The 25111-nt window shown below is 35.2% G+C and overlaps 1 protein-coding gene across 2 annotated transcripts in view; it reads right to left on the bottom strand.

Annotated features, from left to right (window-relative positions):
• Positions 1 to 28: 28 nt before the first annotated feature.
• LOC133523198 (uncharacterized) overlaps positions 29 to 25111 on the bottom strand; it is a 97922-nt gene continuing 72839 nt past the window's right edge. The window contains exons 1-3 of one of the 2 annotated variants that reach the window (XM_061858687.1): positions 5301 to 6593; positions 2813 to 3476; positions 29 to 758 (exon numbers count right to left, since the gene is read on the bottom strand). In XM_061858687.1, coding sequence (XP_061714671.1) covers positions 541 to 758; positions 2813 to 3476 — 882 coding nt within the window. In that variant the 5' untranslated portion in view covers positions 5301 to 6593 and the 3' untranslated portion in view covers positions 29 to 540. Of the gene's footprint in view, positions 759 to 2812; positions 3477 to 5300; positions 6594 to 25111 lie in introns of those variants that run through there. The other variant, XM_061858679.1, reaches the window with a different exon arrangement.

The raw sequence follows: 25111 nt of genomic DNA, 5'->3' as shown, positions 1-25111 counted from the left end.
TTCTATGATATTGAATAAAACGCAAATATAAGCTGATTAACATGTTATTTATTGATTTTTCAAGGTCTGAAAAAGTAACATTTCACACTATTTTAATGTAATCAATCAAATTGAATCCTGTTCAGTTAAAGTGTTGCAAAAGTCGTATGGGCATTCTTAACAAGCAGGCTTAAAAACATGTACAATTTTAAAGATTTTCTTATTTCTATATAATTTTTAATACCTACGCTAAGTAAACAAAAATGAATATACTTATCTGCAAATTTCTACATACTAAACAATATTTTTTTGGATTTTTTGTTTTAACATATTTTGGTATTAAAATACCTGGTATATAAAATTATTTGATTACATTTATTGTACTAATCGGCTTCAGAAGACCGCTAACACAATGTAAAATAAACGTTTTTGTGTAGTTTACTATTGAGATCTTCTCCGCCTGGCCTCATGCCCCACCTGAAAATGCATCTGCCCGTAAGTTGATGGAATTCTGTTGCATAGCCGATGGAAGTGAACACTAAAACGTATATAGTTTAGTGCTTAGCCCCATCGGAGAGGCTGTCCGGGCGGGCGGAGGTGCGAGGCGCGCGTCTCGGCGGTGAGCGGGCCGTCCCGCGTGCCGTCGGGCCCGTAGAAGGCGAAGGTGTGCCTGCGCGTGGGCAGCTGCCGCCCCTTGTGTGACAGCGCCTGCAGCCGGCTCCAGAAAGAGAATAACTTCTTTTGGACTTCTCCCGTCTCCCCATCGTTTATCACCAAGTCTGTAACAAATAAAACCAGTAAACAAATGTTTGTGGTCACTAATAAAATCACTAAACAAAAATTAATGGGCTCTTGAAAGAAAATGCCTTAAATAAAACCTTAAGCCCACTTTTCTTAAAGGAAACATTCTTTTATTTTTTAAATTAAATGTTAAAATTTCAGCAAGAAACCAATGGTCTTACACTCGTCTGTCCTAAAAAAATATCTATAAAATCGAATACCTACATATTTAGTACACAATAATATTTATGGAAAAGCAAATTGTAAAAAATCATTGAATACAGTACCCCTAGTGTAAATTTATTCGATAGCGAAACGTGACGTACGCGTTTGCGTTGTCTCATTTTGTATGGAATTTTGAGTTTCCAAAACGTCCCGCTTGGCGCGCTGTTTCTAAATCCCATACGTACGTCACGTCACGCTATCGAATAAATTTACACTAGGGGTTCAGTTTTGTACTTCTCTTATTTAAATAAAATAATGATTACTTTAAGTAAAATGAGCTAGCTTAAGGTTTTAAGGCACTTTCTCTCCTGGGCCCATTATTTTCTTCTAGCCTGTATATTTATTAGGATCAATCACCAACAGAAGATACAATTTACATACTATACGTTACAAACTATAAGAGCCCATTTATAATTGATCCCCCACTTAAAGGTAATCACAGCATGCATATATTGTCGTTTAATACCCAAAACACAAGCCTCATTGAGCTTAGTGGGGCTAGGCTATATCATAATTAGAATAAGTAAACTGAACTGGACTGTGTATCTCGGTGAGGACTGTCGTGGAGGAATAGGAGGAGGAAATAAATGTGTTTAGTTTCTGACTTTACGATAAAATAAATGTTAATGATAACAAAAAAAAAGATATCTAGGTTCAGCAATTTTCCACAATTTAATACCTATTAGATTGGTCGAATTAAGCCAAAACCACGATGAAATCAATGAGCGAAACTGCATTATGGTTAATATTTTGTTACACTAAATATATTTGTTTAGTTTTATTCATACAGGTACTTATCAATAAATATGTGACTAAAATACACCGTGTTAACTCCAGGGTATGGGTTTACGTTTAAGGAAACTAAATGGCAAAGTTAATTTAAAAATAGTACATTACGATACAAGTGCGAAAAATAGGAAATTCGAAACGAGTGGCGATAAATTAAAACACGACCGAAGGGAGTGTTTTAAATCGACACGAGTTGCGAATTGCCTATTCGCACATGTATCGTACAACGTTTTACAGTACATATGGCCCTTTAAATGTTCGACACAGTAACGTAATATGCTACTTCTCGCACTAGTGCTATAAAGTAGCCCCATATGTACTGTAAAATATATTTTTGTATTTTATTTTTTATTTAAAAGGTAATTAAATGTTGCATATAGCGTTGTTGTAACACGGGCATTACATTAAATACAACCAAAAAATTTAAAACTGTGACATACCAATGTCATTTCGAACATCGATCGTCCGAGATAGTACTTACATTTAGTAGCAAATGTATACTCGTACTAAACACTAATCCATTTGTAAACAGGTCCTAAGGCAAGTGTATACGCTCGTAAGGGCCTAATAAGATAAAAATAAATGATTGATTATCTCCGAAATGGAGTTAAATAGAATACTGGTGTTTTTGAGAAAGTTACTGAATTTAAGCTCAGGAATGCACCCTTGAAATTAACGAAAAAAAAAACACGGTGTATAATATACGTAAATAGTTCAGAGTTATGTCGATTTTAGATTGTTAACCAACGGATAAAAGGTACCCGAGTCAAACACTAATCCATAACCCTCCTGTTTTTTAACAATTAGTAAAGATTATTTAACTAGTTTTGATTGAGGTACTTTTTATTAATCTATAGAATCCAAAGATATTATCCAAAGATATCCAGTATCAATTAAAGTACTTATCGGTCAAACTGTACTGCACGGAAGAATCGAATCTTCCGTGGGTATTTATTCGTAATATTTTTCCAAGAATATTTATGTATGTACATATAATTCTAACTGTACTTATGTCTGCCATTTAAATTTGAAAACTTACCAGGGATCTCTTTTTCGCCCGTTTCCTCTGTGTCTGATCTTTTACCCACTTGTTCTGCCGAGGGAATAATTTCGTTCGTGTTCAGTTTCTCTCGATCAGCTTCCCATGCATCAGTCCAAGCCGCGTTATGTGACGTTGGCCGTGCCATAGCTTTGTACAGGCAGTTCTGATGATTTTGGACATAATCAAAAGGACTCGTTGTCGCCATGTACGTATCATACATATAGTAAGCTTGATCGTCCCGTATAATTACATCTTTGTTTCGCAAATACAATGTATTAATCGTAGGAAGAGGGATGTTATAGTGAAGGGGTTTCTCCTTGGCGTTAGGGTTTTGCTCGTGCAAATAGTTCTGTTCGAAGTCTTGGGGTTGAAATTGATAGATGTACGTTTCATCTTTATAATTGTCATGGTGCATGTTAGCACCCTGCCTTTTGGTGACATAATCGTTGTACTGCTTATTGTCAGTGTCGAACATCCATTTGGCCTCACTATTGAATAGCCTCCTCAGGACGTCGCATTCGGTTAGTGTGCTATGTGTATCACTAGTCGCCTGGTCGGAGGCGGGGTCGGGCCCCGTCTGTAGGGGCGGGAGTCGCGGAAGTAGAACCCCCGTCGAGAGGGTCACGGCGGCTAGTAACAGCATGGGGATCAATCGCCACATCTGGAACAACACCAAATTATAAAAACATTTGTATATGTTAACAGCACCAATCATGGGACATTTAAGAGAAAATTTGGAGTATTTTTGATATTTCACCGACACCACACGGAAAAAAACAGTTATGTTAAATTTACAGATAATTTGTAAAATTTACAGAGATATGTGTTAAATTTACAGATTTCTCTGTAAATTTTACAAATTATCTGTAAATTTAACATAACTGTTTTTTCCGTGCAGTAAATTTTCTACCGCTTTACGCTTTAAAAGTTGAATGTCCAATTCGTCCTTTATGTTTTCTATGTATTTACTGAAAGCTACTGCAATTGGTTTCAGTATTATTAACCAACTCCAGTCATGGGATGCATGGCGCTATTCATTTTCAAACTAACGAATATCAATGAAAAATTAAACTTAAGCAGCTCTTTGGCTCTTGTTTATTTTAGAATGTTGCCAGCAATTAAAAACTGATGGTAAATATTTGTTTTACAAGATTTGTATACATATACCATCCCATTACTAGTGCCTGTGCCATTATAGGGCTGTTTACTATATGATGATGATGACGATGAAAGGGATAATCTTGGTAAAGCGTGTAAAAGGCTAGGTACAACAGGTATACTTTTCGCTTTGGATTTCGTCTATGTACCTAATACAAAGTTACTCCGATTGGTCACCACAGGTGACGTATCCCCGGTTCGATAAAGGTTGTCACCATCCATGATCAGAGTTAAGGCCAGTATGTTCCTGTTCTTCTCTCACTCTCACTGAGTGTAAGCGTGAGCGAGGTGGTAGTGCGTGCCTGGGAGCGCAGATATCATGTTTTTTTAGTTTTTAATTTAAAAAAAGTAGTCGATACGTTCTCTCAAACATGATGTTGCCGATTTTTAGAAGAAATTTTCATGCATGCAACTTTTGTACATAATTTTCTCCAAATATTTAAAGTGTATTTTAGACCTAAGTTCGTGATTTATTTTTATCTAACGAAAGACGAGAAACCCAAAATTCGAATCAATACAGTCCCTCGAGAAAGGCTTCAAAATTAGAATTTGTGGCAGCGGTATTATGATCCAACAAAACGCTTCGACTTTGTAATAACTCCGTTTTCTGAACCTACTTCACCTTAACACATTCACCGCTGAGCTACGGTCGTAGCGCTACGCCGTTCCTGCTAACATGGGCTTCACGAAAATGCTTCGTAGACGCAAAATGACAACGTGTCGTGATTAGCGCTCAATGGTTAAATGCCAATATAGGCCTATGGCTTGAGGTAACGCACTCAACGCGCAACCTGAGACAGAATGCATTTGGTCACTCTCTCGCCCACCGAGGGAATTCAATACAATTATATATATATATATATATATATATATATATATTTGTAAGATATTCATTTATTTTCATTTCAATCTTAGACTAAGATTGAAATGAAAAAAAATATGATTATCTTATATAATTATGTCTGTACATATTCCTAGAATAATAAAATAGATTTTGCCAAAATATAGTAGTCTAAATGATGCTCTTTTGATTTATACGTCTTCGCTTTTCACATGAAATGTTCGACACACTCACAGGATGCAACGAAGCACTGATACTTTCGTCTCTTAAACTTACTCGTCTCTTTTCGATGCTTAGTATGACGGGTTTGAGTAAATGGTTTTAGTTAATTTACATACTGTATAAACGGGTACCTACGCCGGGTACATACATTCATGTTTTGATTTGGATTTGATACTTATATTTCTTTAACTCTGTTTATTTATTTATTTATTATTTGAACCACAACATCAATTTATTTGCGTTTAAAGGAAATGCATATTTTACCTTTTTACTAGTTAACTTAACGCCATCACCAACGTTGACTAATTTAAATTCAAATGTCAGAAATTAATTTGCTCCTGACTTGGGAATATTCATAAACAGGTTGTCCTCTAGGCGAAGGGGTTAGTCATCAGCCGATAATTTGCATATCTATTCGCCTTGCTTGCACAAGATAAAACTTCAGGCCCACGGCTCAGTGAGTGAGTCGTGATTAAACCCTTTGAGAAGAGATGCCTGCGGAAAAACGTTTTATATTAAACGTTAGTTGCGTCGCCGGTGAAAGAAGCTTGAACAAAAGAGGAATCAAAATATAAAGACTGACACTTGCAGCGATTATAATAAGTAGAACTATTAAATTTCAAGTATGCAGAATTTAAGTTGGAGTCTGTTTAACGAGAACGAGAGAAAAATAAACACCCATCACCGAAAAATGGAGGTAATGTTTCAAACAGATTGTTAAAAATCGTTACCGCCGTCTCAATATTGCGCACGTAAAAGGAAAATAAATAAGATAAAGCCACGTTGAAAAAAATAGCACAACAGTCTAAACGTGCAATTTACGTATTCCTAACGAGTCGATAACAAATTAGAATGCAATAAAGGTGATAAATGTACGCTGAGAGCATTCTTTATTAATGAGAATAGCTTGTGCACTGTGGGAATAAGTTGATTATAGTTTTATGACTATTTCGAATCCTACAAGTATTTCATATACGATTATAGGGAGCGTGCATGAACTGTAGGAGGCAGCACAGGAGCTGTCAGATTTTTGGCGCGAAGCGTAAATGTGATGTTTATTGTTCCGATGTAGCCCACAAGATGGCAGAACCTACTATGCACAAGAAAACACTTGACGTGTAAATGTGCATGTTTATGGTTCCGATTCAGACCACAAGATGGCAGACCCTCCAACGCGCACGGTCCCTATACACTGTTTGACAAGGTTCAATTATCGGCCGCGTAATGTTTCACAATGGATATATAATATACAGGGATGTTTATTTATTCATCTGCAATAATTTACGGGGTGAATATATAGGACATACCTACTAAGCAACCTTTACTATGGAACCAACCCCCAAATCGAAAAATAAAATTACTCCCCCATAGAAAATGTCAAGGTCAGACAGCTAAAATGTATGAAACAGCCAATTTTTTTTTTTGTGATTTCGGGGTGGGTCCCTTAGTAAAAGTTGCTCAGTATCACCTATATATTCACCCCGTAAATTATTGCAGGTGACTAAATAAACACGCTATATTTAAATATGTATGAATACTTATTTATTTTAAATATATTATTTATATGTGTATGTATATTTATTATTTGTTCTGTATATATTATTTATTTATATATCGTATTATACTCATATGGTTTTGTATTTGATTCTTTTTAATTTTATTCTGTTTGACCCTGCACCAACTCAATCTTTCGGTTTAGCCCTTGGTTGACTGGTAGAAAATGTATTTTGGAAAGAAGTCCACCATTTGTACTTTTATGTATTGAGCAATAATGTTAAAAATAAGTAAACAAATAAATATAGACCCAGGCGCTATGCAAACTATTCACTGTCCACGTGATTTGTATCCGATGTGACCTGTTGCTCGTCGATGCTATTTTGTGTATGTAAAAAAATCCGCTGAAGTCAAGCGGCAGTGATTAAGAATAATCTTAGACAGGCCTTATTTTGGAATTGGATTATTTTTTCTGTTTGTGTTCATCCAGGCCTACGAATGCAAGAAATCAATAACTCACAGAGCGCGGCGAACAGATTGAAACTGTAACACATTTTGAGCTTTCTTATAGCCTAATATTAAACGATACTCGCTTGAAAATTTGTTTGCTCAGTAGAAATGTTTGGCATTATACTGTAACACTGCACTGTTTACAATCGGCGGAGGGTTTATATACGAGGGTGGGATGATAAGTACCTGGCCTAAGTAGAAAATACTTGAATTTCGGTGTTAAAACTAATTTTATTTTTCGACATAGTCTCCACCTAGCTCTATGCACTTATTCCATCTTCGCTCTAAAGCTGCGATGCCCTCCATAAAATGATTCTTTTCGAGGCCTGCAAAATACTCCTCCACAGCGGCTATGACGGCATCATTAGTGGCAAATTTCTGTCCACCCAAAAAAGTTTTAAGCTTCGGGAACAGGTGGAAGTCGGATGGTGCCAGATCAGGCGGATGGGGCAGCAAATCATACTTTAATTCGCCGATTTTTGCCATGGCTTTAACACATGTGTGAACCCTAGCGTTGTCTTGATGGAAGATGATTTTTTTTTTTGCTAAGCCTGGTCGTTTTTGATGAATGCATTGATGAAGCTTATCTAAAAGATTAGCATAGTATTCCCCATTAATAGTTTTACCTTTGGGAAGGTAGTCTATCATCAAAATTCCACTAGCATCCCAAAAGACGGAAGCCATAACTTTTCCAGCCGACTTTACAGCCATAGCTTTTTTGGGACCCGAACATCCAGATTCAGTCCACTGTTTTGATTGAATTTTTGATTCTGGCGTGTAGTGGTGAACCCATGTTTCATCTGTTGTTACAAATCGACGCAAAAAATCAGCTTTATTTTTCTGAAAACGATCCAAACATTCTTCCGAATTTTGCACGCGGATTCTTTTTTGATCGTGCATAAGCAATCGCGGCACCCAACGGGCGGATAACTTTTTCATATTTAATTCTTCACTTAGAATATGATGTACCCGTTCCTTTGATATCCCTGTAGTGTCAGCTATTTCTGATAACTTCAATCGTCGATCTGCCAAAACCATATCGTGCACTTTGGAGACCATTTCCGGAGTTGTGGCACTTTTTGGACGTCCAGAGCGGGCTTCATCTTGGACACTTGTACGGCCTCGTTTAAATTCAGCCACCCAGTTTTTTACTGTGGTGTGAGAAAGAGCACATTCACCTAAAACATTCTTTAACTCTTCATAAATACCTATCCCCTTCATACCCTTCATGTAAAGAAACTTTATCACCGCTCTTTGTTCAATTTCATCCATTTTGAAAACAATCGTCACAATATATTTTCAAATAACAGAAAATCGATAAAATATTTAAGCCATCAAATTTAAATTTCGAACACAGATAGCCAGAGACACGAAGCTTAAATTACGCTAGTTTATTTTTAAATTCAAACTTTTTAAATAGCTAAGGCCAGTTACTTATCATCCCGCCCTCGTATATCACTGCGCGGTTATAGAGGAACTTAAAACTTAACTTCCTCCCTATATCTCCGGCTGTGGAATAAACTAATAAATAAATACGCTCGCCAAGTTATCTCTTGTATCCAGTCCATCCACCAATCTACCCTAAATTATGTCCCTTTGCTTCCCGCATAATAGTTTACCACTTGAGACGTCGCCATGGGAATTGGACCGCGAGGTAAAGGTAGCGACGGTTTACATAACAATTTGACCCAAAAATGGGCAAAAAAGCCCGAAAGGGATAACCGATGAAACAGAATTGCGTGTCAAAAATTCTTGATTAGAAATTTGGGCAAGGCAACGACCGCCAGTAAAGTTGATCACACAATAAACAGAAGTAAAAACCTAATCGTTAAAATTTTATTGACTAATCGTCATAAAAGCTTTTTCCTTATTTTGTCTAAAGTACTTAAGAATCATCACAAACAATGACGGTTGAAACGGTTCAAATTGTCAACGATTAGGTTATGCATCATTCAATTCTTTTCACGATTCTATTTCTAATACAGACATTCATTGAAAACTTTTTTGGTACATAAAATAAAATACTTAAGTGCTTTAATTGCTTTCACACCTTAAATACATACACCTTAAAGATTTATTCAGCATAATTTTATGCAAAAAAGTAAAAAGGTTTACAGCAGGTGTAAATATTCTCAGGGCAATTAAGCTCGTGTTCAGCGATCAAAAGAAAGCTTGGATCGGACTCAGTTGCGAGTGCCACAATAGGGATGTTGATACACGTCAGATTTTATAAAATATTCTAGTAAAATAAAAAAAACGAGAAGAGGAAATACGAGTACCTTGTGGTGAAAAGATACAAGACCTCAAAATTTAGATTTTTTTAGGTGTAACAAAAATTATTGGGATCCGTTTAAGTATTGGGTATCGTGTCGTGAAAGGAAATAGTAGAAACATTTTTTTCTCTAACATGCAGGTCATCTTACTCGCCGAAACTTCCATTCAAATATTGCGTCAAAATTTTTATTCCTACTCAGACCACGATGTACCCTTAAACCGATCCCCACTATTTTTGTTACACCTTATTTTAATTAAATTTTAGTTTATTTTCCATTCCTATCACTAGTCCGTGACACTTCGTGAAGTGAGTTATTGCGCTGTGGTTCCTTTGGAATAGGTAGCATAGTTTAGGTAGGATAAATATCCTGTATGTATGAATACTTTCAGTGCCTATTTCATGTTTCACTTACTCGTATTAAATATAACAATACAAACTGGTCGCATACAATCAAAGTTTTACCACACAATATTCAGCCTCAATAAATGCTTATAAATCAAGAGTAAGTAGTACCTAGACCTATACTTAGGTTGTCCTAGGTAATAAATATGTACCCGTAGGTTGGAAGACAGATGACGACATTATATACGAGTGAAATAGTTTCCTATCAACAAAGGTTATTAAAAAAGGTTAAAACATAAATTTATTTTTAGGGGACAAAATATACAAACTAATACAAACGAGAAGCACTTAAGTTAATTAACTTTCTCCGCCTTTGATTTAGTATTTTCCCACAGAATAATTCATTTAAAGGTACCTACGTGAAAATAATTTAGTGTAGCTATTTCAGCAAATCTTGAATAACGCTGCATAAGCCAACGTGCTCAACGATGGGCTACCTTGTTATTCATTCGTTATTCCGTAAAGAAAAGGACATAGCGATCTAAACTTGAAAGTCTCATAAGTATCGCTGGCACTTTGGATCCCGCGATCGCCTTATAATACGTAACAAAGGCAGCCTTTGAGACTGTTGTTCGATTGGGTTCGGGCCTTACGCAATGGATATTCGGAGACTGAAATAACCTTTCATATCGACAACATAATATAAGTAATATTAGTTTCTGACACCAAATTTTGCAAGTGCCGTTTATTTCTATTCCAGTCAATTCTACCATTGAGACATGAACGCATGTTTATTTATGTAATCCTATCAGATAAATGTACGTTATGTACGACGTTTTATTATATAGGATTTGTTGATAAGTTATTCCGAGAACAAGTTCAACGAAAAAAAGTCACCTATCAGTTGTTAAGGATTAGTTTCAAAGGCTTATGATTAAAAATATTCATTATAATTATATAAATACCCATTGGAATGTTTTTCTGATGTACTTAGAAAGGGTTTAGATAATTAACAAAATATTATTTTTAAACTGAGTCAAGTTAGAAAACGCATGTGCTAAAATAAAGTTGGCTAGCGTCTTATTTAAGACATTCTACTTATTTACATTCATTAATTAGTTGGGTCATAAGTTCTGTCACAAAGGTTTTGATTGATAAAATGTAATACAAAGCTTTTAATAAAATAAGTTTTCCGTGAATTGAAACCTTGTTTGATACTCGTACAGATCAAAACGTAATATAATAATTAATTTAACATTTAGATCGCGTTTACTACTTGTTTAGTTTGGGATTGACGTTAGACGCAAATACGCGGCTGGATTGTGAAATATATATATAAATAAATAAATAAATAAATAAATATATATATATATATATACCACGATGGTGGCAAACAAGCATACGGCCCGCCTGATGGTAAGCAGTCACCGCAGCCTATGGACGCCTGCAACTCCAGAGGTGTTACATACGCGTTGCCGACCCTTTAAAAACCAGTACACTCCTTTTTTGAAGAACCCCATATTGTAGACCCTCTGAAAAACCGAAGGGAGCTCATTCCACAGCCGGAGCGTCTGCGGGAAGAAATCCTCTACTAAATACTTTACCAAAGGGAGTAAAAATCGGTGTCACATTAATAAAATAGGTACAATCGTTTATAATGTATGAATCTATTTTATTAGAACGTTATTTTATCACCTGCAATTAGTTTTCTGACAAGTCTGTACTTCAACTAATACCCTTCAAAGTTAGGGTATTTTTCAGTGATACGCAATTTTTTGACTGCCATCCTACGAGTACGTTTGGTAAAACACGTGCAGTTGCAGGTTGGCAATACCAATACACATGAATTATATATTTTAAAAAAGGTAAAAGATCCAGCTTTAATTTTATGTAAGATTTAACCATGTAAACAACAAAAATAAATAACTAGGGATCAAAATCACCTCGAACAGATCGCGTATTTTTTCCATGTTTTTTTTTATAATATTTTTTTTAATATTACATAGAATTGTGCAAAACTAAGACAGCAAATTAAGTTTAAGTAATGTAAATAATTCAGCATTAAATAAGCTTTCAACCCATATGTATATATGAATAATAAGGAACCTTAACCTAAAGCTTTTTCATCTGTCAAAACCTTTTTACAGAACTTATGACCCAACTAAGTAGAGTTAATTCCTTGCGAAGTTTATCCATAAATCGTTGGAGGAATAAAATCATCCAGGCGTTTTACTCCTCTTCGTTCTCTAACACGCATAGAAGCATCACTCACCGCCAGCCATGTGCGAATACTGTGGAAATGTTGATTCGTGAAATCTGTACAGAAACTTTACACAAGACAAGCAGAAACGTCTGCGAACGATGCTATTAAGCTTAGAATAAATTTAAAAGTGGAAATAAACTGTCTTGGGTAAGACTTAAACTCACGGCTTCTGGATCGATACTCCAGCGCTCTGCCATCTGAGCCACCAAGACCTCATCCATAGGCAGCAAATTTAATGTAAGCAAATGTAATTTTTCCACTTTTAAATTTATTCTAAGCTTAATAGCATCGTGCGCAGACGTTTCTGCTTGTTAAAAATTAATTTAGTATGGGTAGTATATCGTTACTGGTGAATTTCCAATATGACTTGGAACTCCGGTAGCCGTCTAAGAAGTGCAACGTTCTTACGGTAGATGTCGCTAGGGTCCCCTAGACCCATATGGTGGAAAAATTTGCTGCCTATGGATGAGGTCTTGGTGGCTCAGATGGCAGAGCGCTGGAGTATCGATCCAGAAGCCGTAAGTTCAAGTCTCACCCAAGACAGTAATTTTTCCACTTTTAAATTTATTCTAAGCTTAGTAATTTGTTGTCTCAGTTTTGCATAATTCTGTCTATGTTATAAAAGAAAATCAAACAATACGCGACCTGTTCAAGTTAATTTTTTATTTATTTATTTATTTCAAGAGAAAACTTAAGTGGTAGGTATACATATTTTTTCGCCAAACTGAGGACAGTTTGTTGGCGAATAGTGTGCTCCAAAATAAAGCTAAGAATGTTGTGTCATACCTACTCATACATTATACAAACTTATTTTAGTAGGTGAGTACTGAGTTAAATGATTAATTTACAATGCTTACTTGTAGGTATCAAAACTTACACAACTATTTAGTTAACTATACCGGGTGTTTCCTGTAACACGATCAATAAATTAAACTGTAGGCTGTACTCCTCAAACTCGCCAACATTTGTTCAGCAACATTTAATAATAAATTATGTTTTAATTTTTTTTTATTACATATTTAAGTTAATTCTAAGACGCAATGTATTGCAAATTTTATTACGTTTAAAGCGTGACAAGCAACGTCAAACACACTGATGTCAGCGTACATTGAAAATAATATTTAATTTGTATGAAAAAGATAAAATCTTAAGATTTCATAATTTTAAAAAGTTGTTAATCAAAAGTTATATCGTTTTAGGAGTACAATAAATGGTTTAATTATTTGCTCGTGTTACAGGAAACACCTGGTATATCTAAGAAAAATAAGTACTATGTGTCCATAATATTATCTAAGAGTATTGTTTTAATCTTTCTTTAAAAATCTGTTTTCTACTGGACTGCTCTATTTTTAGGCTTAGTTTGTTAAAAATCTTCGGTATAATGTATTTACGAGTTCTTTGGCTAAAGTAGTTATTAGTAAGTACTTAGTAGTTTGATTCCTTATTTATTTATTTTACATTTTTACATGATTGAATCTTACATGAAACAAAACCTGGATCTTTTATCTTTCTTAAAATATATAATTCATGTGTATTGGATTGCCAAAATTGCAACTGTACGTGTTTTACCAAACCTACTCGTTGGATGGCAGTTAAAAATGAGCGTGTCACTGGGAAATACCCTGAGTTATACTTTAGTACACACTTGTCGGAGAATTAAATGATGGTGATAAAATAACGTTCTAATAAAGTAGGTTTATAAAAATAATCAATTGTAAGTACCTATTTTATTAATGTGACACTGATTTTTACTCCCTTGTATAATTTTTCACAATCCAGCCACGTATTCGCGTCTAATGACAATCCTAAAGTAAACAAGTAGTAAATAAAGACAAGATCTAATTTTTAAACTATTTTTATTACGTTTTGATCATTACAAAACAAGCTTTCAAATCATGGAAAAGTTTTTTTTATTAAATGTTTTTTATTACATTTTATCAGTCAAAACGTTTGTGACAGAACTTATAAATAAGAAAAAAAAATCTTGAAATAAATTGTTTTAATTACTTATAACTTTTATTTCAATTGTAGTTTCACCCCTCAATTACCCTGTGTATAATCTAGATTCCGTGAGAATTTTATGGCATTTGCCCTTGATTAAAACGTGCAATAAATAAATCAAAATTAAAACTACAGTTTTGCGTTAGCCTCTAGGTATAAAATAAGTTAGAGTTAGATCAAGATACATCTACAACGATTTTGATAGCACGCTCAGTATAACTACTTATACTAGTGTCATTTTCAAACTTCTATGAAATTATGACGTATAAATAAGATTTGTACTGCGTGCGCTATCAAAATCGTTGCAAACTGATCTTGGTCTAATTTTAGTAACGGCCCGTTGCAGATTGCAGACACAAATTAAATAAAAATGTTAGTTCCAAAGCATGCAGGGTGGCACTTTCAAGTGAAGGTTTATTATTGTTGCGACAACAACCTTTGGAATTACGAGTCTGCTCTTAATTAGCGCAGCAGCGCGGCTAAATATTAATAACCTAGCACAAGCCCTTTCATAAAATGTAGAAGGGGTAGACGGGCTTCTCGTATATATTTTTACAAGGCTGACTTAGAAGGCAAGTCATTATTTTTTTGTATTATAGATCGTACACCCAGTAATAGTTCCGAATTAATATGTATCTTTTAGTGGTAGATACGTTATAAGAAATATATAACCTATATAGTTATTTATTAGTGATAACGAATAAATAATAGATAATATTAATAATTAAATTGCGTACCTTCAAATCTTTCGATTCCAATAGGTCTCTACCACGCTCGAGTAACGACACATTTAGCATTCGCCGGGTCCCCAGTAAAATATAATAAAAATAAAATATAGTTTCTGTAGTGAAACATATCACTAAATAAATAAATAAATAAATAAATATTATAGGACTTTATTACACACATTGACTAAGTCCCACAGTAAGCTCAATAAGGCTTGTGTTGAGGGTACTTAGACAACGATATATATAATATATAAATATTTATAAATACTTAAATACATAGAAAACACCCATGACTCAGGAACAAATATCCATGCTCATCACACGAATACATGCCCTTACCAGGATTTGAACCCGGGACCATCAGCTTATAAATATTATACGACATTACTACACAAATTGACTAAATCCCAAAGTACGCTCAATAAGGCTTGTGTTGTGGGTACTTAAACAACGATATATATAATATACATATAAATACTTAAATACATAGATAACTATCCATGACTCAGGAACAAATATTCGTGCTCATCACACAAATAAATGCTCTTACCAGGATTCGAATTCGGAACCATCGGCTTCATAGGCAGGGTCACTACCCACTAGGCCAGACAGGTTGTCTAAACCATTGGACCTATTCAACGCTAACCATGTGACAAATTGTCACCTCTACGAAGCATTTATCACTAAAAACCAATACGACCGTAACTAGGGGTCGTTCTCATGTTTATTTTATAAACAAGTCGAAAAATCTATAATTAACATGCACAGTTTTATGATACAAAGAATATAAAAGAAGAGACTGAAATGTGTAAAACTGTTATACAATTTCACACACTGCTTGTTAAAGTATTACTAGTACTCGCCGTAGTACTTTTTGACTGCCTCATTGTATCACAAACTTCCTTTATTTACTTAGTTGGTACGAGTTTCATCTCGTTAGGAGTTTGCTCCACATACTACGCAGACGGAGACAGTGCAAGATGTCTGGTAACATTGAAAACTTTTTAAGTTAGTTATGTTCAGTACCCCTAGTGTAACTTTGATCGATATCATAACGTGACGAACGCGTTTGCGTTAAGTCTCATTTTGTATAGGATTTTGAGGTTCCAAAACGTCCCGCTTGGCGCGCTCTTTCGAAATCCAATAGAAAATGAGACTAAACGCAAACGCGTACGTCACGTTTGGAAATCGAATTTATTTACACTAGGGGTACTGTTCTGACTGGTGTTTAAGATTAGCTTTTTGTGATATATACGTTTTAGTTTCTGGTCATTTTCTCTTGTTTTTGGCTTTAGCTGTTAAGAGGTAACTGTGTACTATGGAACGTGATGGGGATGACGGGTAAGTTTAGTACCAACTCATAAGAGGGTGTAAGAAGTGGGCAGCACTATGCGTTTGAAACCGTTCACGCCCTTTACGTTACAGTGAGCTTTAACCTTGAAACGAAAATTTTCCAATAGGTAAACAACCGATTTGATGTCCTTATTGCTTATATTCGACATTTTAATTAATGCTTATTATGAACATGCTCTTGTAATATTGCAGCCTTTAAAGACCTCTTTAAATGTAATCGGATTAATTTGGTTCTTTAGTACTATAAAATGTTGGCATAGTAAAGTTATAACAAGTTAAAATTATCATCAAACGTGATCAAACAAAACTTAAGTAAAACAAGTGAGATGCTGCGGCTTTCTAAGTCTCTCTACTTAAGAATGTAGCGCAGTCCACGAGAAAGTTCGCATTAATTTATAATTTATTATCCGAAGGAACATACACATTATACAATTGGTACATAATAAACAAGCATTATATACTGGTGTCATAAGATAAAAATAATTCAAAGGCACTTTTCTAGTAATTACAGAAGACGCTGGGATTAAGCCAGCGCCTTCTGCATTCGCTGCAGACGCCTTAATCTATAGGCCACCCGAGTCACGTCGGTATACTGACGGCGCCCTTTGGGTACGAGTAAATCAAAGCACTGGTTCGTAATCCTGGGCACTGGAGGCCTTGGTCACTTTTTCTTTCATATATGATATCTATTTCAGTTTATAAATTGTATCTGAGTACAGTCTTTTTGTCTGGCAGTGGAAGCCCGTCGCAGCGCAGGATGAGCATAATGTTATGCGTGAATTGAATGACTAGATTTAAATAGAGACGCCTTATTAGGGATTTAATTTTATCAAAATCAAAATATGCAAGCGCGCGTGATAAAAACAGGCGAGGAAACAACATTCAAAGGAAGAACGGGCCTTAAGCCCGAGGTTTGAGTAAATATTGAGCGTGAATTTGTAAATTATCGGTGTGAGATTACCTACTATTATTTAACATATTTTCATAAAATATAGGTACTTATACTGTGCCAATCTTTTTATTCTGCGCGTTGGGCAGTGTTCTTCTATATCGTCAATATTTCAATAAGAAATACCCATACTTACAGTTTCGCCACATCCATCAGTCTATCTGCGTCTGTGCTTAGTGATCATTAGTATTAAATACAACTGCCCGCTTCATCAACTCATCAACTTTCGAAACGTGTGTCAAATAAGAAGAATATATCATGAGTTAATTTTATAAAGATATAAACAAACTTAAATAACCGATTATGTTCAAAATAGTTTTTACAGTACATAGGATGCTACTTTTCCGCACTAAGCACTTTTTCGCACTTATATCGTAAATAAATATTAAAACTTTAAAGTCCTTATTAAGTATTAGTAATTTTATAAACCAACTTATTAATGTACTAATTATAAAACCGCAAAAATCGAAATCAGCGGATTTATACAAAATTTTGCTAGCCGATCGGGTTAATACATCATTACAGGATATCTGATACTATGCTGGTTCGCCGGTTAGGGAACTAATTTCCGCCCCTTCGTACATACGATCGACCACTGTTTGAAATGTCATCAATCTTTCTCGATGCCGTTTGAAATGTTAGGCACATTATACCGATTTGGTTTCAAAGCATGAAACTGGTATGTTTGTGTGTAAATGGATCGTAAAATAAAATAATTTTCTCAAACTTCATCATGTCAGTGAAATGCTGACATGATTTACTTTTAATTAGGTCCGGACATTAAATACTATATATCCGGTGCGATGAGTGAAGATGATATGTAAGGCCTAAGATACATTTGTTAGTTTTACTTACGTACGATATTCATCTCTCATTCCGTAGTATAGCTGTGTCTCGACTTAAGTAAGTAAAACTTACAAGTGTGTTTTAGGCCTAACGGAATTTAATATAGCCCATATAACCTTACACACCCAGGCCTGTAAAGCAACCATATTTTGTTTTTAAACGTCGAATTGTGACACAACGTCTTTGCATTCAACCAACAAATAGTAGTAGATTCGTAATTTATTGTTAGCTGTGTAAACCTACGAATAAAACAAATTGACAAGGCACTTTTTTTTTTCTCTGCACGTTTGAGAAAAGCACCATACAAATCTGGGCGAGAAACGGGGTTGCCGGCCGCGTATCCCTATCCACATGGCCTGCAATCTCTCGTTTCCCGGCCTCTATAGTATGTAATGTCTCGTACTATTAAGAGGATACGGGAAATATTTTAGTTGAATTTATCCGTCTCGCTAAAGGAAGCTCCTAAAACTAGTGCGATAAGGACAACGCCTGCGTAAAAATTTCATCAGAAAACGGTGTTTCGTACTCTACTGTTTCCTCCTCCAAAACTTAACCAAATATAACGAAATTTTGAGATATAAATCAGTTTTTGATGTAATACGTCTTTAAAATCAATGTAAAGTAAATTGGGTATTCCGGCACAATTTAAAAAAAGGTTTTAACCCTATGTTGCAACGTGGCTATTAACGGATTTGTCATAGCGTATGATTTCATATTGATTTGATAAAGTAACATTACTGGCTTATTATTAACTTTTCTTTTGAACCAAAGATGTTGACACGTAAATATATTTTTTAATGAAAGCAAGCGCGGTGAGAGATTTGATTTTAATTTACGTAATACTCGTCGTCGTTTCCTTGCTTTTATCTGGTTGCTTGATCTAGTCATCGCAACGTGTTTGTTACTCACGCAAATTATATGTCACCCGTCAATAACGTAATGTTCCACCTTTTTCCACTTCGTATCGTCTGTTATACGGCTGCCCATCTATTAGTATCATCGAAATATATACAAATATTATTGATACATTATCAGGTGCCCTTCAATTTGTATCAAGCATGACTTAAAGTAACGTTTGAAAAACATTATAAATGTTAACTTAAAAACGAAATACTTGACGTAGGCAGATTTCTTCTTTTAAGCTATTTCGAACATTCCAATATTATATTTACAGACTGCTTGTAATGCGATTTGTTCTATACTATAAAGGAAAATGTCGTATTTAGGTACCTATATGACTATATTTCATATAACATTACAACCTTTCGCGTTAATTTGAACACATATTAAACTAGTGGCTCTGTCAGCTGTAGGCGAGGTCTACATAGGTCGAGGGTAGATTCAAAAGCTTAAAAAATTTAAAAACAAAAAATACTTTCTTCTTAGAGTCATTATCACAGCGTACCTACTGTACTACTAGCAATGGTTTTTAGTGTCATAGACGCTAATGACACGTAATTAACTAGTACGTACATAATTGGAGCATCATCCTGTACTCGGGCGAATGTAGACCGGTTCGGCCAGCGATAAGCAACAATAGGATATTTAAGGAAACAAAATGTATCTCCGCTCAGTGCAATGGTATCGGTTTTTTGTAATTTATAAATTGCTGATAATATCCTGAACCAGAGTATAGTTATTATGAACAATTGAACAGTCTGTTATGCTTTTAAGATAATTATTTTTTGTATAAAATCTATTACGGAATGGAGTATCGAAAACCTTACAGGTTTAACGATACTTAGTAAATATGCTTAGTTTTTTTTGTAATTACCTGAATAAAAAAAAAGTCCTTTATTCTCATTTTTAACAATTCCCAAAAAAACAACACGTCAGAAAACATATATTTAACTACCCCAAAACATGCTCACAAAATTTCACGAGGATCAGATGAGAATTGCGACCTGTAGAGGAAAACATCCGAACATACGAAAGCAGTTTACTCGAGTCAAAACGGTGACCCTCGTTTCGGTAAATCACATTTTTAGTGAGTCTATCGTGAATTATTTTTTAAATAGTTTAATAATAATTAACCCGCTATAAGTATGATTAAGTACAGAAGCAAGCTAGCAAGGCAAGCAATAAGCTAGCTAGCAAGAAATATCAACATACATAAAATTTCGCCTGTGTTAAATTACCTAAGTTAATTAGTGCATTGACGCAGAATCCGAACACCTTAATGGGATATTCTTAAAGACCCAATTTGTGCAATCGGTGGGCCGAGCTCGTCAATCAGCGGCGATAAAGGCCCGGAGGATCCTTTCAGCTCTCGTAACTTAATAGTATTTTAAGCCCACTTAGCCCAACTTGATTCAATATCGAGGTATCGACTTGAGGGCAACTGCGAATTTTCGAAGCGATTGATATTTACTACCAATACTGACATAAGCGCGCGGTTGTTTTTAAATGCGATAAATGTAGCGTCGAACGCATGCGGCAACGGAATGTACGAAAAATGACAATGCACTTCCCGCTAAGTTCACCGCATAAAACAAATGTAGTGTCATTAATAAATCAACCGCGCGCTTTAGGTTAGGTAGGTAGCTTTTAGTTAAAGCCATGAATATGTTATAAAAAAGCAGCGGTAATAATTACTTGACTTTTAAACATTCTGGTGTGCAGCAAGCAGTGACTATCTAGATCGATATTTATATTCAACTTCAAAAAGAAAGCGGTACGCCGGGATTTTAAAATTTACGTATAATAAGGTCGATATCAAACTCTGACTTTTAACACACAACTCCTACTCTAGCGTCCTTGACACATTATGATTATACGTAGTTATTTATTTGTTTTACAAGGGGGCAAAGTTGTCTAACTATTGCTGCTAATATTGATACCCGAGCAAGTGAAATACTCCAAATTGAATAATAAACGTAGCGAATGGTTTGATAAGTGGAATCTTGTGCGTTGCGAGGGTCTCGAGGCACGAGGGTTAAACAAACTTTGCCGAGAGAAACACAAAAAATTATTCACTACGCCAACGCGAGGAAAATACTAACTGTAAATTAAAACAAATCAAATCCAAATGAACGGTTTTAAGTATTTATCATTTAAAATCATTACTTGAAAGTCTATTTTCCACGAACCAACATTAGGAATCTACTCTTAATTTGTAAGTAATTCTTATCAATTATTGAAGAATAAAGAGCGTTTTTAGGGTTCCGTACCCAAAGGGTAAAACGGGACCCTATTTCTAAGACTCCGCTGTCTGTCCATCTATCTGTCTGTCCGTTTGTCACCAGGCTGTATGTCATAAACCATGATAGTTAGACAGTTGTAATTTTCACAGATGATGTACTCTTATTTCTGTTGCCGTTATAATGACAAGTACTAAAAAAACAGAATAAATTAAATATTTAAGGGTTCTCCCATACAACAAACGTGATTTTTTGCCGTGTATATAAATAATGGTACGGTACCCTTCGTGCGCGAGTCCGACTCGCACTTGACCGGTTTTTATGAGCTGGTGACATTTTCTATGTATATTATCTAGAACTTACATTGTGGGTTTGCAAGACCTAAAAACGCTGTATGCAAGTCCTTTGGTGGCTAAATATACTTACGTATATTTATTAGTTATTGATAGGTATAAATAGGTGACTAATTGTATTGTAAGCTTTCCGACAGACATTTTTATTTTACTAGGTCGCCCCTTTAACGTATAATATGTATGCAAAAAATATTAATGCGAGTACAATCAACCTTTCATTAGGCCTGAAGCGACTGAAATAAAAAAATTGCAGCATTTTCCATTAGCTGTCTCTTATTTACCGATCAGCCTGTATCGAATCAAAGCGTTGGCGTGGAAAAATATCATCAAAGAAATTTTATATCGATTATAAAAAATGAGATGCTAAGATTTGTACGGTTTATGATATGTATTATGTGAGATATACTCGAGATAAAACGATTCAGAAGTTATTTATCACCCCAAACCAATGAACATGTTTCAGAAATATTAAACAAATAAATAATAAATAAATAGCGTACGGAATCTTACACAAATCGGCCTATTCCCACAGTAAGACAAATAAGGCTAATAATGTATAAATATTTATATACATAGAAAACATCCATAACTCAGGAACAGATAATATATTGTTTGAGTTAACAAAGCAAAAGATGTATGCAAGGGTTGTAGCAAGTTTAACCTCGATATCTCTGTCTAACCCAAATGTGATTACATGCATGTGTTTGTATTTATTTCTTTTTAATTACTGAATAATGATGTTCCGGATATTTACGAGGCGTGTCCGGAACTGAAGGCAATACATAGAGGCCCTTTTCGCTTTAATGAAATGTAAGGGCTACACCGAGCGGATGTTGCCCTTGCCCGTGCACGCAGAGGTAGCACCCGCCAGGGTGTAAGGACTATTGAGTTGATCAAATCTAAAACAAACTAGATTATTCGGTGAAAGCGATGGACTAAACACTGGGCTATAGGATAAAAAAAGCGGCCAAGTGCGAGTCGGACTCGCGCATGAAGGGTTCCGTACCATTTAAGACGTATTAAAAAAAATCTACTTACTAGATCTTGTTCAACATTTTACCACTTTGGACACACATTTTACCACTTTGGAAGTGTCTCTCGCGCAAACTATTCAGTTTAGAAAAAAATGGTATTAGAAACCTAAATACCATTTTTGAAGACCTATCCATAGAACCCCATACGTATGGGTTTGATGAAAATTTTTTTTTTTTTTAATTTTATGACGTATTTAAAAAAAACTCCTTACTAGATCTCGTTCAAACCAATTTTCGGTGGAAGTTTGCATGACAATGTATATCATAATTTTTTTTTAGTTTTTTCATTCTGTTATTTTAGAAGTTACGGGGGGGGGGACACACATTTTACCACTTTGGAAGTGTCTCTCGCGCAAACTATTCATTTTAGAAACCTCAATATCATTTTTGAAGACCTATCCATAGATACCCCACACGTATGGGTTTGATGATAAAAGATTTTTTGAGTTTCAGTTCTAAGTAAGAACCCCCAAAATTTATTGTTTTTTTTTTTCTATTTTTGTGTGAACATCTTAATGCGGTTCATAGAATACATCCACTTACTAAATTTGAACAATATAGCTCTTATAGTTTCGGAAAAAAGTGGCTGTGACAGAATCGGACAGACAGACGGACATGACGAATCTATAAGGGTTCCGTTTTTTGCCATTTGGCTACGGAACCCTAAAAACCGGACGCCTGCCTACTAAAACGGTTGTATGTTTTTATTATGATAATATAATTATTAAGGCCTAATATTGGACTGTAATTGCCTACTTATATTCATGAACTACGAGAGAAAAAATAGTGAGGGGGCCTGGTGCCATGATAGCTTCTATTAATGGTACACTTTCACGGCAAAAGCTGTAATCCCTATTGAAAACCAAGGATGTGTATTTTATATGTATAGAGGAACCAAAGTGATATGTTCATACAACTAAATTAAGTAGAACCTATTATTATTTCCATATTTCCTCTGAGGAGCGCTGTGATAATTGGCGGAATCTTATAAACACTGCCGGCTTGTGGGCAAAAACATAAGACGAGCGCCCCGCCAGTGACGTGATATCGTCAGACCCGAGGGCTTACCGCGAACCATCTTCGACGTGTTGCCTCCCATCACACTTACGTACGAATTTACAAGTACGACAGAGATGCAACACGTCGAATGTGGTTCGTGGCACCTCCGTTTACATTTTCCTACGACAATGAAGCTAAGTAAAAGTATGATGTGTGTATGATGTGTGACTGGGTAGATACCGCTTTTACCTTTCCACAAGTGAAGTGTAAACTTACATCAGAGATTCGCTCCGATTAAATCTCGAATCCACATCAGGCTAGCGTGTAGACTTTAAGGGTCGGTTGCACCTTTCAGCGTTCGCTAAATATTATTGTGTATGGGTAGTTTCACAGATCTCTGCTACGTGATGTTGATCAGTCTGTAAACTGTGGTTGTGTAACTGGCCCTAAATCGTCTTGAGTTCGGCCTGTGGCCAGCTGTTGTACAATAGACGGGTGACATTATCACCATTCTATTTATTATTAATGGAGAAAATAATTATTTATACATTAATATTTGATTTATACATTTAAAAAAATTGTTGGTATATGTAGTTCAGTAACCAGTTTTCATGTTTTAACACCGAAATTCAGTAAAAAAAAAACATTATTCGTGAAATTATGAAACTTGTCCTAAATTCGAACTTAGTATCTACTCCTGGTCCTACTTGTAATAGTGTAAAAGCAAGAGAGCGATATTTGTGCTCTACTTCCACGTGGTATTGTAAAACAGGCCGACGCAACTAGGAATGAAAACTTTTGTATGGATTTACATGGCAAGCCATTGCCAACCAAACAAAACAAAACATCAGTGCTCTTTATTTGTCAAGTCCACGTCAAGTCAACTGTCAGTCACATTGCTTTGGTTTGCATGGCGGCTTGCATGTGTTCGAAAATAGTGAAAAGTGAAGTGATTATGATGAATGACAATAGATTTTACAGTACATATGGTGCTACTTTACCGCACTAGTGCGAAAATTAGCATATTACGTTACTGTGTCGAACATTTAAAGGACCATATGTACTGTAAAACGTTGTACGATACATGTGCGAATAGGTAATTCGCAACTCGTGCCGATTTAAAAACGACCGAACTCGTTTCGAATTTCCTATTTTTCGCACTTGTATCGTAATGTACTATTGTTAAAATGCCACCGAAAAGACGGTTTGTAATTTGTGAAATATCTGACACTTGAGTCACTCACTCAAAATCGCGAAAAAAGGCAGTTTTGTTTTATCACGACTTCCTTTGAATGTACACCGGTAAGTATTGCTTTAGATACTGTCTTTTAGCCTTATTTTGGTGAAGCAGGCTATAAAAATGTAGAACATTAGATATTTCATACCCATTTTCTTTGTGAACTAGGGATGTACTATAACTAGGTATCGATACCTGCAGTCTTATTTGTTTATAAATAATTACATAAAATGAGTGAAATTTCTTAACAACTTGCATGCCATACGACGCTTTCATTCTTCGAAGATTTTCAGTGGAAAATTATATATCATCTTTAGGTACATTAACGGATAATAATTTATATATTTTTTAAATCTAGTATTTTTTTACGATTTCAACCTTAAATAAAATAAAATGTATCTCTGTTTTAGTAATCAAATATTTGCAGATGCTGACAGTGGGTAAAATTTGTTGAAAAAGAAGACTTATTATATATTCCTATAGAAAAAAAAATGCGTTTTTGATACAAAGCATCTCGTGATCACCTTTCATAGAAAACGAAGTGTGGGACG

This window comes from Cydia pomonella, chromosome 1 (assembly GCF_033807575.1).
Source record: "Cydia pomonella isolate Wapato2018A chromosome 1, ilCydPomo1, whole genome shotgun sequence".
Lineage (NCBI taxonomy): Eukaryota > Metazoa > Arthropoda > Insecta > Lepidoptera > Tortricidae > Cydia > Cydia pomonella.
Note: the sequence above shows the minus strand (reverse complement) of the source record. Positions and strands in the feature narration are given on the sequence as shown.